This window comes from Equus caballus, chromosome 14 (genome assembly GCF_041296265.1).
Source record: "Equus caballus isolate H_3958 breed thoroughbred chromosome 14, TB-T2T, whole genome shotgun sequence".
Taxonomy (NCBI): Eukaryota; Metazoa; Chordata; class Mammalia; order Perissodactyla; family Equidae; genus Equus; species Equus caballus.
In genome coordinates, this window is record NC_091697.1 from 94904113 (window position 1) to 94920553 (window position 16441).

At 36.8% G+C, this 16441-nt stretch overlaps 1 protein-coding gene and 1 long non-coding RNA gene across 7 annotated transcripts in view; one reads left to right on the forward strand and one right to left on the reverse strand.

The window, feature by feature from the left end:
• LOC102149881 (uncharacterized) overlaps window positions 1-9543 on the reverse strand; it is a 52567-nt gene extending 43024 nt beyond the window's left edge. For 3 of the 4 annotated variants that reach the window (XR_002799823.2, XR_002799822.2, XR_001378351.3), the window contains exon 1: window positions 9409-9543. This is a non-coding gene — a long non-coding RNA (uncharacterized lncRNA). Of the gene's footprint in view, window positions 1-7034; window positions 9012-9408 lie in introns of those variants that run through there. The other variant, XR_011425197.1, reaches the window with a different exon arrangement.
• Window positions 9544-9556: 13 nt separating this feature from the next.
• The window catches only part of TMEM161B (transmembrane protein 161B), a 68666-nt gene continuing 61781 nt past the window's right edge, over window positions 9557-16441 (forward strand). Inside the window, exon 1 of one of the 3 annotated variants that reach the window (XM_023618029.2) lies at window positions 9557-9715. In XM_023618029.2, coding sequence (XP_023473797.1) covers window positions 9713-9715 — 3 coding nt within the window. In that variant the 5' untranslated portion in view covers window positions 9557-9712. The remainder of the gene's footprint in view (window positions 9716-16441) is intronic. The other 2 variants (XM_023618032.2, XM_070233350.1) reach the window with 2 other exon arrangements.

Here is a 16441-nt window from a genome sequence, read left to right on the forward strand (position 1 = left end):
TTTACTATCATTATGAACTCACAGATTTAAAGACATTTGATAGTTCTAATCCATTGCATTTGATATGTTCCAACCTGGGCTCAGGTGAATTTCAGAATTTCTATGAACTTGTGTATCCTTATTGATACTCAGATTGTCCGATCTTTGGCCAGTGAGATGCTTTTCAATTGTCTCCTGAGTCCACTGGCATGATCCTGGAAGCCTATGATAGCTTTCTTGCTATCTTGAACAACAAAATGTTACAGGCTCATCTTTTACATTTCCTATGCCTAAGTGAAATCAAACACTACCCTAAAGGCTTATGGTTTCTTTTGAACAGAGGCTTTTAATGGTTTTGAATATACAATTCCTTCTTCCACACAGAGCTTGCATTTCCCTACCATAAGGTCATAAAGATATCTCGTTATCTTGTCTTCTGAAGGTTTAATAGGTTTTCCTATCATATTTAAATCTTTAATTCATCTGTAACTGATTTTTCTGTATATGTTAAGTAGTGAGGTCCGGGTCGACCCCGTGGCTCAGCGGTAAAGTTCGCACGTTCCGCTTCTCAGCAGCCTGGGGGTTCGCCGGTTTGGATCTCAGGTGCGGACACGGCACCGCTTGGCAAAAGCCATGCTGTGGTAGGTGTTCCATGTATAAAGTAGAGGAAGATGGGCATGAATGTTAGCTTAGGGCCGGTCTTCCTCGGCAAAAAGAGGAGGATTGGCAGTAGTTAGCTCAGGGCTAATCTTCCTTAAAAAGAAAAAAAAGGAGGAGTGAGGTCCAATTTCATTTTCTTCCATGTGGACATCCAGCACGATTTATTGAAATGCTCTTGCTTTTCCTGCTGGCCTGCAACGTCACCTCTGTCTGAAATCAAGAGTATAAAAGTGCATCTATTTCTAGGCTTGTATTCCAGGATAAATCAATTTTTCCATCCCTAATACCACACTACCCTAATTACTATAGCTTTAACACATTTACCGAGATATAATTCACACACCATACAATTCACCTCTTAAAGTGTATGATGAGGTGGCTTTGTTTATTCACATATCTGCAACCATCACCAATCAATTTTAGAACATTTTCATCACCTTAGAAAGAAAGCCCATATCCTTTGGCTATCACTACTCTAATGTCCCCATCTTCCTAAACCTCACCATCCCTAAACAATTACTAATCTATTATCTCTATAGATTTCCTATTGCAGACATTTCATATGAATAGAATCATATAATATGTGGTCTTTGGGACTGGATTCTTTCACTTAGCATGTTTTCAAGGTGCATCCATGTTACAGCAGGTATCAGTACTTTATTCCTTCTTATAGCCAAATAATATTCCACTGTATGGATATACATTTTGTTTATCCTTGGATCAGCTTATGGACATTTGTGTTGTTTCCACCTTTTGGCTATTACGAACACCTATTAATATAATTTTTATGTAATTCTTGCTATTGGACATGTCAGTTCTATCTTAAGTCTTCTGCTTCTGGACTATCTTGAATTTCTTGACCCTTTGCTCTTTCATATAGACTTCAGAATTAGCTTCTCAAGTTTCTGACAAAACTCATTTGGGATTTTTATTGCAATTGCTTTCACTGTATAGGGGAGAATTGCCATCTTAACTCCAGAGTCTCGTAATACTTGAACATGGTGTATTTTTTTATTAGATATTTCTTAATGTCTTTCAATAACGTTTTGTGATTTTTTTCCCCTTAAAGGTCTTCTATATTTTTTAGCTTACTCCTATGTAATTAATATTTTTAAAACAATATGGTAAACAGTATATTTAAAAAATCATTTAAAAAATTGGTTTATAATATGTATAAATTGCAAGTGTATGTCATTTCAACTTCTGTATAGACATCATGTTCACCATCAAAAGTCTAGTTGCCATTTGCACCATTCAAATGTGCCCCTTTACTGCTAACTGTCCCTTAAAAACATCACTTTCTAAGAGTTCATTTCTGCTGGAGAAATGCAATTCACTTTTGTATATTTTTATTACATCCAGAATTCTTGCAAAGCTCTTATTTTAACAACTTATCTGTAAATTACATTTCTTCATTTCTAATCTTTATGTCCTTTGTTTTTATTGTCTTACAATGCTGGCTGGGATCTCCAATATGGCACTTGTTTCTGATTCTAAGGGATTGCTCCAAAAATTTCATCTTCAGATATGTTTATTGTAGGTTTTATTGACTTAATAAAGTTCTGCACAATTCTAATTTGGCAAAAGGTTTTATCCATGTCTATGTTAATTTTTTCAAAAGCATTTTTTTTTTTTTTTTTTGCATCTACTCAGACAACCATATCGTTTTTCTCCTTTAATCTTTTTGTCCCTTTAGTGAGGAAGATTTGCCCTGATCTATCATCTGTTGCCAATCCTCCCCTTTTTGCTTGAGGAAGATTGTCACTGAGCTAACATCTCTGCCAATTTTCCTCTATTTTGTATGTGGGATGCAGCCACAGCTGGCTTGATGAGTAGTGTGTAGGTCCACACCCAGGATGCGAACCCATGAACCCCAGGTTGCCAAAGCAGAGCATGCAAACTTAACCACTACACCACTGGGCTGGCCCCTTCTCCTTTAATCTTTTAACATGTTAAAATACATTCCTTGGTTAAATTCAACCTGATCATATTTATTATCGCTTTTACACATTTGCTGGGTTATGTTTGCTATTTTACTTAGGACTTTTGCCTTTATCTTCATGAATATGATTGGACTTTCTCTTACTGTCCTTATTAAGTTTTAGTGTCAATGTTACAGAAGCCTAATAAAATGAATAGAAGAGTGTTTTCTCTTTTCTATATTGTGAAATGGTTTGTCTAAGATTGAAATGATTTGTTCTTTAAATGTTTAGCAAAACTGTCTGGGCAATATATTTTCTTTTTGGAAAATTTCTACTGATTCAATCTCTTACATAGCAAGCAGACTACTCCTATTTTCTATTTCTTCTTGAATGACTTTTGAAAAGTTACATTTTTCTGAAAACTGTCTACTTCACTTACTATTTTTTCATTTAATAAAATTGTTCATGCTATCTCCTCAATCTCTACAGCATTTGTAAAAATGTCCTCATTTTCATTTCTAATCTTTGTGTCTGCTTTCTTTCTTGAGTAATCTTGTCAAAGATTTATCAATATTATTAAAAGATACAACTTTTGACTTTGTTGCCCCTCTGTATTAAATATTTGCTTTTTGTTCCATTCATTTCATTATTTTAATTTTATTTCCATTATTCGTTTCCTAATCCCTGAGGTTTAGGGCTGATTACTAGCTCTTTAATTTCCAGTCTTCCTTAAGTAGTTAAAGTTTTCAATTTCCGTGTTAGGTACAGTCATGCATTGCTTAATGACAGGGATACATTCTGAGAAATGTGTCTTTTGGCGTTTTTGTCATTGTGCGAACAATGTACATGTCACAGCATGTACTTACACAAATCTAGATGCTATAGCCTACTACATACCTAGGCTATACAGTACTAATTTTATGGGCACCATTGTATACGTGGTCCACTGTTGACTGAAACGTTATTTGGCACACGACTGTACTGTTTTAGCTGCATTCTCTAGATGTCGATATGTAGTATTTTTGTCATTGTTCAGTTTTGAATATGTATTTTCTATTTTTCATTGAGAATCTTTATTTGAATTTGACCCATCTTACATGGAAATGGGATTCTTATTTTCCAAATATATGAGGTGTTCTAGATTTCTGTTATTGTTAACTTAATTATACCTTGATTAGAAACGTGATCTAAATGATACCAGTCCTTTGAGATTTTAACACTTTTTATAGTTAAATTTTGTAAATGGTTCATGTGTACTTAAAGTATTTTTCATTTCTATTTTTAGTAATGATGGACTAGATAATTTAGACTAGTACTTCTTCTGAGGACAACTAGAAAAGCTAGACAAAATATAAAACAAACATCTGAAGGCATTAGAGACCTAATGAGGCAGTGGAAAATCCAGAAGAAAAAACCAGAGTTGTTGAACCCAGCATTTATGATAGCTTTTGCTTTGGGGTATTTGCTGATTCCTGAGAAGATGGCTGAGAAGCTGAACAGAGCTTCTGATTAACTCACGGAGTTAAAAAGACAAAAATTGGAGTTCAGGGCCTGCTCTGGCAAATTCTACAGGCTTCAAGTTGAGACCTTAGAGGGTATGAACTAGAAGTATATCTGCTCAGATTTCAATCATCTCAATCACTGTCTAGATTAAGATGATTTTAGATTACTAGTGTCCAAAGCCCTTGCCAGGGCACATAAATCCTTTCTGTAGAAAATATCATCATTTTAGACTTCAAACTATAATTTCTTCATATACTAGTTCTGACATTTAATCAAAAACAACATAACATAAATCAACAAAATTTTATAAATAAAAATAACTCAAGTAATATAAAATAAAAAAATGTAACATAAAATTAAATAAGACAATATGGTAAACAGCAACCACAACAAAGAAACAAAGAAGCTTCAGGCAATAGCAGACCTCATAGTTTCTAGACACAGGTTTTAAAATAATTATGTTTAATATGTTTGAGAAAATAAAATATCAAATTGAGATAGATAACTAGCTACATAACCAGAAACTAAAACAGAACCAAACAGAAATGCTTGAACTGACAACCAAAAAGATAATAACTGAAATAATAAATGCTTCAACAGATATGTTTAAAGCGGATTAGAGACTATTAAAAAGAAAACAGTGAGCTGAAAGGTAAGAGTTATCCAGAATAAACCATGGAGAGACAAATGAACAGAAACATAAGGGATAAAGTCAAATGATCTAACATACATTTAAGTGGAGTATGAAAAGGAGAGGAGCGGGGAGAGAGTGCGGCAGAAGAAGTATCTGATGAGATAATAGCTGAGAATTTTCCAAAACAGGATAAGGACATAGATCTCAGATTCAGAAGCATTACAAATCTCAAAAAGAAAACAAACAACAAAACAAAGAAAACAACATTTAGTCACATCATCGTAAAACTGCTTCAAATTTAAGACAAACATCTTAAAGGCAGCCAGAGGAAAAAAGAGATTACCTTTAAAGGGGCAAAAATTATTTCTCAAAAAAATTACAGAAGCCAGAAGCAATGGAATCTATCTTCAAAATGATAAAATAGCTGCTAATTCAGGAAAAATGTTCTTTGAAAATTAAGGTGAAATAGTTTCAGGAGACAAAAACTGAATTTGTCAGCAGCAGACATTTACAAAAGGAAATACTAAAGCATGTTCTTTAGGAATAAGAAATATGATCCCAGATGGAAGCTCAAAAACTCAAGGAGTCATGAAGCACAACAAAGTAAATATCTGAGTAAATATAAATGCACATTAATTGCATAAAAATAATAATGTCTTGAAGAATTTAAGAAATATATATTAAGTCTATACAACGTATACAACGTGGGGTGGGGTGGTAAATGAGGATAATGTGTTCTCAGGTCCTTATATTGTCCAGGAAGTACAGTTATTAAAATATAACTGTCAAGCTTATGAGGTGCCGGAAATGAAATAATTGAAAATAATCAATCTAAAAGAAGGAAAATAACATAGGAGAGATGGGACAAATAAAGAGCAAATAATAAGACAATAGGTTTAAATCCAAGTTCATTAGTAATTGTGTTACATGTAAGCAGACCAAACACTTCAATTAAAAAAATATTAGAGTAGGTTTTAAAAAATGTATTATTTCATATCACTCCTCAGGTTAAATGCTTTTTCCATTGTACTTAGAATAAAATCCAAACCCTTTCCTGGCTTTCAATGCCAACATAATTTAGCCCTTTCCTACCCCCAAACTTATACTTTTCTCTTATCACTATGCTCCAACCAGGCAGGCCTTCTTTCCTTCCTAAAATATTCCAAGCTAGTTCATGCCTTAGAGTTTTGCATTATTGTCCCCTTTGCAAGTAATGATTTCCCCAATATCGGCAAAGCTGGATTCTCCTGCCAAACAGCAGCTTAAACGGCACTTTCTTAGAAGCTTTCCTTAGTCACCTGATCTAAAACAGTCATTTACTTTAATTTCTTGCCTAGGACCATTAGTATCTTATATTTTTCTTGTTTATTTACTTATGGTCTATTACCACTAAAATGTAAATTCCCTGATAGTAGGGACAATGCCTGCTCTATTTACCACTGTTTCTCCAAGCCTAGAACAGTGACTGGGACGCAGTAGACACTCAAATATTTAATGAATGAATAAAGCTAATTTAAGTTTTTAAACAGATAGGTACTTTTTTATGGCTTTGTGTATTTACTGCTTTTGATGGTGGGTGTTTAGACTTTCCTGATACCAAAAGGTATCAAATGATATCAAGGTTACTATGGTAACATGTAAATAAAGGAACAGTTCAGAGGAAGGCTATTGAATTATTAAAGGTTTGCAATACCCTTCTGAAGAACAGGTTTGTTTGTTTTTGCCAAATTAGAGAGATGAGAGTAATATAGGTGGATGTTACAAAGCATAATTTCGGGGGAGGGGAAGCTCCTTTCATCCTTTCTTAAGTAAAAGGAAATAAATTTTTAAAAAATTACCCCCTTACAGAAAGGTGGTTTTCGTGTGGTCATTCCAGGAATGTTGAGTTATATACTTTGGTTATTTCCTTTTTTACTTGTTTCTATGCTTAGGATTTTTTCCTTGTCAAAGCAATTATAATAGTCATAACTCTGCATCCAGCTCTTTATCTTAGAAAACAAACAGTTTCCATTAGAAAGACTAGCCTGATGACTTTTAAAAATAGATAATATTCCACTAAGTATATATGATAGAATTTGATCAATCTCTAATTGCTAAAGATTGTTCCTGATTTTTAACCATTATAAGTATTGCTACAAGTAATATTTTTGTCCATAAAGCATTTTAAGAGCAATTTAACTGAAGTGATTTTGTCCACAACATTCATTTAAATAGTATTTCTTAAGGGGAAGGGGGCGGGCAACACAAAAAGGTTCCAGCTCTCCAGGTGTTTATGTACAATTAGGAAAACAATATACATTGGGGGGAAAATGACAAAAGCACCATATAACAACCCATATAATAATCATATTTATTAAATGTAAGAAAAAGTGCTGGAAATTTCTTAGAGGAGGAGCTAATCAGGAAAACATTTTACAAAGACCATGAGGCTGGACTTTGAAAAAGTGATAGTTCTCAAAGGTTGAAAATGTTCCAGGTCACTGTGGGTGTTGAAAGAGGAGGTAATTTTGTGTTAGTGTTCTTAAGTACTTGAGAACAGTTCTCACTCAGGACATTGCATCTCATCACAAAGCTCTAATACTAAGCAACCAAGATTTTTATCAAAGATTGTACTCCTAACTCCCTTGCCAAAACTACCAAATTTCTTTTTAATCTGTCATCTATATCTTTTTTCCCTTTTCATAATTCTCCCCTTTCTTTATACCTCTGTCAAAGACTCTCATCTATTTTAAGTAATGGAAATAGGTAAATCCCTCTACTTCAAGGCAGGTAACCGATAGAAAACATTATAAGTATTCTGTGGGATAAAAAAGACTGGGAGATGCTGCCTTAAAACATTTTTGCATGTATTTTAATTTTTAAAAAACATTACTTATAACAGATTTTTCACAATGAAAGGGTCATTTATCAACTTGCCATACACCAAATAAGAAACATAGAAGCCCACAATCTATTAAAAATAATAAGCAGAGGGGTGGGCCGGGTGGCATCGTGGTTATGTTAGCACACTCCTTCAGCGGCCTGGGGTTCACGGGTTTCGGGTGTGGACCTACACACAGCTGGTCAAGCCGTGCTGTGGCGGAATGCCATATACAAAATAGATGAGGACTGGCACAGATGTTAGCTCAGGGCCAATCTTCCTCACCAAAAATAATGATAATAATAATAATAATAAGCAGATAATGAATACTATGATTTCCTTTCATGGTTTTACTCTGGCAGGAATGGATTCCACTCTGATCATAATTTCAGTCTTACAGTCACATAGGAGACGCTCTGTGAACCTCAATGAGGCTGTCAGGTTTAGGATGGATCTAAGAACCACAGCGTCAGAAATGAGAAGAGCAAGACTTCACAGCATGTGTTGTCACTGGCAGACAGATAGCCACTTTCCTTCTCCACCTTTTCTTCCTCAAGGATAGCAGCTGTTTCCCACAGGTACACCAGCAGACAACTCCAATCCCTCTCTATCACACTTAGCATGTGCAGATGCCCTGGGGCTTGTTAATTTACAACCTAGACCCTGTACAGCAGAAGTGGAACCCTCAGGGAAGTTCTGGATCCATGCTCAGCAGGATGTTTCACAGTTTCCGAGCTCCACCCCAGCTCTAGCTGTTTCCAGTGTTAGTACTACTTATGATTCCTACATCTTCTCTGTCATACAATTAACCACCCCCCCAATTCAAAGTAAAAACAACTCATACATTCAGTCTCCAGCCCCCTTTCTAACATAAAGCAACTACCCTGTGCATGCTTCTTTGAGTGGCTCAGAACTCTGACTCCCACGGTTTTTCACCATTTATAGCTTGGATCTCATGCTCTCCAGGTACTTTGATAAGGACAGTGACACTTAACACCTACAGCCACCCCTGCCTGCCCAACCTTCTTAACTTCTTCTGAAGCTTCTCAGTTTCCCTTCCCAATTCCAGCTTTAAGATAAAACTAGATACTATGGCAAAACAGACCCCATAGATGAAACTGTAGATCATCTATCATGACCGACTGGAGCAAGGATCCCCAAGTTGTCACATTAATTTCCGGGTTAAAGGTGCTGTGTATATCCACTTCAAGCCTGCCTCCAGTACTATAACTTGTTATAGCCAAATAAAAAGGCAGAGAGAGTTGACAGGTACAGATTTCGGAAAAAACAACACAAAATTAAGACTTATAGAGGAGTTCCACTTTTTTCCAGATGATGAAATATATTTTTTAAACTAAAAGGAAACGGTCCATTTCGGAATGCATTAAATAGGCAGAATTCTCCTCCTGGTTACTCTGCTCTTGGTAGATGTCCTTCTGGCTTCAGCTGGTATCTGTGAATAGCGAAGAAACTTCTCACGATCAAATTCCCCTGCCCTGAAGAAGGGCAGAGTTGGAGGATCCCCTAAAGCAGGTCGCAGAGACGACAGAGGGACGGGTCTGTGGAGATCTGCAAAGTCTCCAACAAGTGAGAGCCGGGGAAACGAGAAGGCAAAGGGAGAAAGGGCGTCCTGAGCTGAGTCAATTCCGATGTGGTCTCAGCACGAGCCCGGCCTCACTGTGGTTTTCCAAAACCCCCAACTAAATCCGCCGCGTCTGGAGTCGGCCCCCACCTCGCTTACCAACCTGCACCTCCACCACCTCCAGGGCGAGGAAGCTCTCCGACCCAGACCACACGCCTACCTCAGGATCCCGGCACGCGACGCAACTGCGCGCCGCCCGCCCACCTACCTGGGCTGCGCCTGCGCCTCCCCGACGCGCTCTCAAGGTCAGCACCACCCCCCGCCTCTAACCTAGATCCACGGAAGTGGCCGTAGAGGACGTCCTGCGTATCCTCACCTCTGCGTGGCGTGGGGTCGCCAGCGCTCAGGAGAGGGGCGGGACTTCCTGTCCCGCGCGAGAAGAACTTCCGGCAGAGCCGGAAGACCCTCTCCCTCGCGGTGTCGAGAGGTTCCCGGCTGCAGGGTGGGGAGGGGACGTCCGGGAAGGTCCCGGCGACTCCAAGGCGTCTGGTTCACGACCTGTCTTTGGTGCCATGGTGAGTCCTTGTGTGAGGGCTGGAGTAACAACAGTGGGGAGGAAGGAGCCGGGAGGTCAGTCCTGTGAAGGGAGCCGGTCGGCTGCCCAGCTGGGGATGGAGCGGGCGGGAGCAATGAGATGAGCCGCGGGGCAGGACCCACCCACCACCTGCCCCAGAGAGCTGGAGCGCCTGGGCCCCTGAGGAAGCAGCACCTGTCCTGCCCAACCGCAAGATCTGTACAGGAGTACGGAGTAGGTAGCCACAATGTTCGTAGCCCATTCACTGTGTACGGCGCGTGGCGCCAGGTGGTCCCAGAGTTGACCTTGCCCGATTGATCATCTCCCTTCCCTCCTTCTCAGCTGCAAGGCAGTGGCCAAGAATTTCAGGCCTTAGGGTGCCTTTAGCCTTTCCAGATGGACACAGCAGATCCCCTTCTTGTGGAGGATCAACACTTGTCACTTTAAGAAACGGCAAAGTCAGTTTGTCTTTCATGCTCAACCCTTTTGGAATTGGAAAGAGTGTCAAATTAAAAAATCTGGATTTAGTAAGGGGAGACTTTATTCGAAAGGAGTATTGCAAGGGCGTGAAGAAAGGGGCTATTGCAGTAGGGAGAATGTAATAGGGAATTGTTAAGGAGGAGTTGTATCTTGTTTCAAACTGAAGGTGCGCCAAAGTTCAGGGACCTAGGGAAGAGGATCTTAACCAGAGCTGGGGTACAAACATTTTGTTCCAATTGATCTATGGGGACAAGCAAAGAATGAGAATTTCCAAGCTCTTTGTCTGGCCTTGTCATAGGTAAATAAGGGGAGCATCCACGAGTCTTACCTAAGTCCTATGGGGACAGGCAGGTCCTTGGAATAAGCAGTTTCGAGAACACAGAAGGCTAGGGGTGGAGGGATTTCTTAACCTTTGCTGTTTTCTGAGATCACAGGGGTCCTGTAAAGTTCAACATTGTCAGTTACTTGTCTAAAAGATTTCAAATCCTTATCTGAAGGGGATTCTGTCTTGGAATTTAGCCACAGTTTGCCATGCTTTTTCAGGACCAAGTGTTGACATCGTTCAGCTATTGTGTATGATGACTGACTTTTGAATGACTTTTAGAAACTTCACTGAATGTGAAACAAAAGAACTTACAAATAATGTGGTTCCTCGTGTTCTCTGCCAGCTAACCTATGACTCTTTTGGGCACTGTGTGTGTGTGTTTTTAAACCTCAGTGAATAATACAGTTTGTATTCATTAAGAGTTTTTTTTTTTCTTCCCCATCTGTATCAATGAAATTAGACAAAGATAGGGAACAGTAGAACAAGAAGAAACCAAAGTTAATAATTAGCCTAACCACCCCGGAACCCCTAATTTTACAGAAGGAAGAATCTGAGGTCTAGAAATAGGCAGTGATTTACTAAGGTAACAATAGTTTGGCATAATCTGAACTAAAACTCAGATTGCTACTTCTTAGACTTAAGTTCAGTCTTTGACATCTTGGTCTGAAAAATTGAAGATAGAGTGTAATTAAAATCCTTAAGTTTATAATAGTCACAGAGAAGTTGAATGTGAACTTATTCCCAGTATTCTGTAATACTAAAAGTAGAACTCTCCCCCTGCCAGCTCAAAAAAGGTAGTTTTGTTTTAAGCCAAGGTAAACAAACTCATGCTGTTTCTCAAAATGTCACTTAAGAGAATGTCACCTAGAGAATGCCACCAGGAGCTAGGTAGTTGACGCTCTCCATTCTGGTATTGCCTATATTTCTGAGTTAATTAACTCTGCTTTAAATTTCCCAGCTGTGAAATTGATAATGTCTGTATGTGCAAGTGTGGTCAATGCTTGGAATCCTTCAAAAGAAAGAATTTAGCCATTAAACAAAATGAACAAGGGTTAAATTTATTTAGGATTCAGCTTGGTTGAATTGAGAACTTTTGCAGGGCTTACGCCTAATGATATAATGAAAAGAGTGCAATACTTGAACTCAGAAGACCCAGATTCTGCCATTATTAGGTGTATGAATTTGGCAGAATCACTCAACTTAGATAAGAGTTTCAGTTTCTTCCTAGATAAGAGAGGTGAGACTTGGTGGGGATTAAAACACCTTCTAACTCTTTTATTTATGATTCTATGACTTCATTTAGGACTTTTTTCAGGATAACTATGTTTCTGATTAAATAAAATTTAGTCTGATTTCTACTCTTTTTTTCTTTGCCATTTTGATTTCTTTTATCATTCTCCTTTTCACTTTTTATACATTATGTAGGTAGTACTTGGAATTTTTGTCCATATGTTTGTCCAGGTATTGCGCTACTATCTTAAATACTATGTCAGAATGGAAAGCAGAACCTTGGGACACCTTGATTTTATTTTTGTTTTAATCAATATAAATTCATTCTCTTCTCTTATTGTCCGATACATTATATAGATCAAAACTCAATACATGCCTGTGCATGTAATAAATTCCTCCTGTTGTGAGCAATGACAATAGGATTATGATCCAGACTAAAAGTATTGAGTATTCACTCCTTTTTTTTCCTTTCATGTTCTTGTGAAAATGGACAGTCCATAGAAAATTTACTGAAGGAATAAAACTATTTGTTCTGTTGTACTTTTCTTTTTTGAAAATTACAGATCAACTCTTCAATCAAATAGCTATTGCCACCATTTAGGCTGATGTGTGGGAGAAAAGTAGATTGGAGCTAGCTCCTGGAATTGTAGATATTTCATGGTTTGTTTTATCTATGTACCGTCCTGTGGTAACTTTTACTGCTGGTATCGAGCTATGGTCTGTTGGGAAAAAAGGTTGTAAACCTCTGCCTTAGTCAATCAGAATTAATGAGAAAGTTTTCTTTTTGGCAGGTAGAGAGAGGTGTTAGGAAGAGGATGTGGTAAATGTTATGAGAGAAATATGTGTTATGCCCTCAAAGAGTACAGAGGAAAGAAATTAATTCTAACTGGGGGGAGGAGGCCATGTAGTAGGTGATTTCAACTGAGTTTTTTTTTTTTTTTTTTAAGATTTTATTTTTTCCTTTTTCTCCCCAAAGACCCCCAGTACATAGTTGTATATTCTTTGTTGTGGGTCCTTCTAGTTGTGGCATGTGGGACGCTGCCTCAGCGTGGTTTGATGAGCAGTGCCATGTCCGCGCCCAGGATTCGAACCAACGAAACACTGGGCCGCCTGCAGCGGAGCGTGCAAACCTAACCACTCGGCCACGGGGCCAGCCCCCGATTTCAACTGAGTTTTGAAAAGTGAGTTAGGACACTAGTTCTCAAACTTGAGTTTGCATAGGATTTGCTTGTGATGCTTGCTAAAAATGCTTATCTGGGCCCCATTATTGGGGGATGGAGTTTCAGAATCTTATTTTTAATGAGTTTTACAGTTCAGTCTGAAACTGGTGGTCCTTAAACCATGCTTTGAGACAACTCTAATGCAGACATTAGAGACTTTGATAGGGATATTGGAGATTTGTTGGTTACTTTAATTTGTGGGTTACTTTAATTGATTTTTGAATGTTGAACTAGCCTCCTATGCCTGGAATAAATCCCACTTGGTTGTGGTGTATAATTCTTTTTATGCATTGTTGGATTTGATTTGCTAATATTTTGTTTAGGATTTTTGCATCTGTGTTCATGAGAGATATTGGTCTGTAGTTTTCTTTTCTTGTAATGTCTTTGCCTGGTTTTGTAACAAGGTAATGCTGGCCTCATAGAATGAGTTAGGAAGTATTCCCTCTGTTTCTATCTTCTGAAAGAGATTGTAGAGAATTGGTATAATTTCTTCCTTAAATTTTTGGTAGAATTCACCAGTGAACCCATCTGGGCCTGGTGCTTTCTGTTTTGGAAGGTTATTAATTGTTGATTCAATTTCTTTAATAAATATAGGCCTATTCAGATTGTCTGTTTCTTGTGTCAGTTTTGGCAAATTCTGTCTTTCAAGGAATTGGTCCGTTTCATCTAGGTTATGAAATTTGTGGGCATAACATGGTATTCCTTTATTAGCTTTTTAATGTCCATGGGATCTGTAGTGATGTCCCCCCTTTCATTTCTGATATTACTAATTTGTGTCCTCTCTTTTTTTCTTACTTAACCTGGTTAGAGGCTTATTAATTTTATTCGATCTTTTCAAAGAACCAGTTTTTGATTTCATTGATTTTTCTCTATTGGTTTCCTGTTTTCAAGTTCATTTATTTATGTTCTAATTCTTATTATTTCTTTTCTTCTGCTTACTTGGGATTTAATTCACTCTTTTTCTGTTTTCCTAAGGTGTAACCTTAGGTGCTTGATTTTAGATCTTCTTTTGTAATACAGTCGTATGTTGCTTAACTACAGGGATACTTTCTGAGAAATGCATCATTAGGCCATTTTGTCATTGTGTGAACATCATAGACTGTACTTCCACAAACCTAGATGGTATAGCCTACTACACACCTAGGCTATATGATACTAATGTTATGGGACCATATATGCAATTTGTCATTGACTGAAACATCATTATGCAGCACATGACTATATATATATATATATATATATATATATGTGCATTAAATGCTATAAATTTCCCTCTAAGCACTGCTTTTGCTGCATCCTATAAATTTTGATAAGTTGTGTTTTCATTTTCATTTGGTTCAAAATATGTTTAATATCTCTTGAGATTTTCTCTGACCCATGTGTTTTTCAGAAATGAGTTTAATCTCCACATATTTTGGGATTTTCCAGTTATCTTTCTGTTATTGATTTCTAGTTTAATTCCATTGTGATCTGAGGGCAGACATTGTATAATTTCTATTCTTTTAAATTTGTTAAGGTGTTTTTATGGCCCAGAATGTGGTCTATCTTGGTGAATGGACATGTGTAGCTTGAAGAATGGAATCTGGTCAGATTTCTTAGTTAACCACATGGTGGCAGAGATGTGAGCTTCTTCTCAGTTCTGTGACTTTTCCTTTGGCTTCTCTCCTTCATTACTTCTTTCCTAAAGAGGCTTAGTTCAAATAATAGTAGAGACTTGTTCTCTTGCTTAGCATTTGGTTGATTTGAGGTTGATTTTTAAGAGTTGTTTATACTTTGGACTTTGGCTCACTTTTCAAAATAATTTAGTTCTTTTGTTTGCTCTGAAATAAAAGCTTCGAGCAAATTCATTTGATTTTAGAAAATCAGAAGATATTCTAAAGTGTTCATTTATGAGAGAACTTATTATTTTCTTACTGTTGTGCCATGTTACTAAGTCAAGAATGAACACAGCTTACCCCACAGGAACTTTGAGGAAACAAACTTGTCTGTAAATTGCCCTCCTACTCCTTCTGTATACCCTTGAATTGCAGTAAAATATAGTCTTTAAAGTTCTGGTGAAATGAACCTTCTCTCAGTTTTGGTTGAAATGATTGTACCTTTTGCTTTACCAAACATTTAAAAGTCATGCTGTTATCTCAAAAGCATTTGTCACTCATTCATTCGTTTTTATTAAGCACCATCTGTAGATCAGATACTGTTCTTGACAACAAGGATATAACTTTTTATAAAACAGAGACAATCTTTCCTTTATGGAGCTTATGTTTTATTGGGAGAGTCTAATCATAATCAAATGAGACATAATATATATTAGTCATGGTAAATGCAACAAAGAAAAATAAAGTTGAATAAGGGATAGAAAATGATTGGGGTGGTTATTTTAGATACGGCATTCAGGGAAAGCCTCAATGAGGAGGTGATATTAGAATTCATATATATATTCAGCCTATATGTCTGGCGCCGATAAGTACATATTTATGAACTACACCCTAAAAAATTATTGTAGTGTTAGGCACAAAGCTCATGTTGTTTTTATCTATATAAGTCTTTCAATAAAGTTATATAATTTTTCCAAACAGTGAACAAGAAGATAATACAAATTTTTCTTTTTTTAAAAAAACCCTAGAGTAGTAGGTGATACTATATTTTATTTAATAGATTGTTTTTGTGCCACATACTTTTAGTCTTTTTAGTTATTGCAGTTCTTGAGAGACTACAACTCATTCACTCAAAATATCCTAATTTTACATCCATATCTTTTACTTATATAAAACAGACTTAGTAATTCTGTTGTTAAAGTAGGTTGAATATCTTTTGTGTTTTGGCCATAAATGAAAGATTTAGAAGAACCTGAAAGAATTTCAGCTTTTGATACTTTGGTGTTGAGACTCAGGATCTTAATGTCTGATTATAATGTTTTGTTTATTTTTTAAAAATCTTTAGATATGAAAACCAATATGCTCATACACAGATATCCTTACAGATAACTTTGGGAAAGGTACAATAAATATGTAACTTTGAAAGTCTGCTTGAACTAGAAGTAGATGACCTCTGTAGTTTAACTCAAGGTTCTATGATTCTGAATATGTGAATTTGTGAATATTGTGAATGTACATTTAGTTGAATAGTTGAATATACACTGAGAAGACAAAGGAGAGAATATTTAGTTTGTATAGTGTTCAGGAAGAGTTTCAGAAAGGATTGGCTGAACTAGGTCTTTAAGGGTAAATAGAAGTATATCAGATGGATAAGAATTTGAATTTCACTTTTCCTCAATAACAATAATGGCTACATTTACTTAGCAGTTATTTATCTACTCATATTAAGTCATTTAAATCTTTTTGGAGTAGTTAAATCTTGGGGTTTTTTTTAACCTCCTAACTTTTTTTACTTACTTTTTCTGTAACATCTGTTTTACAAATTAGAAATGGAGGCATAGTGAGATTAAAGAAACTTGTCCAAAATCATACAAGTA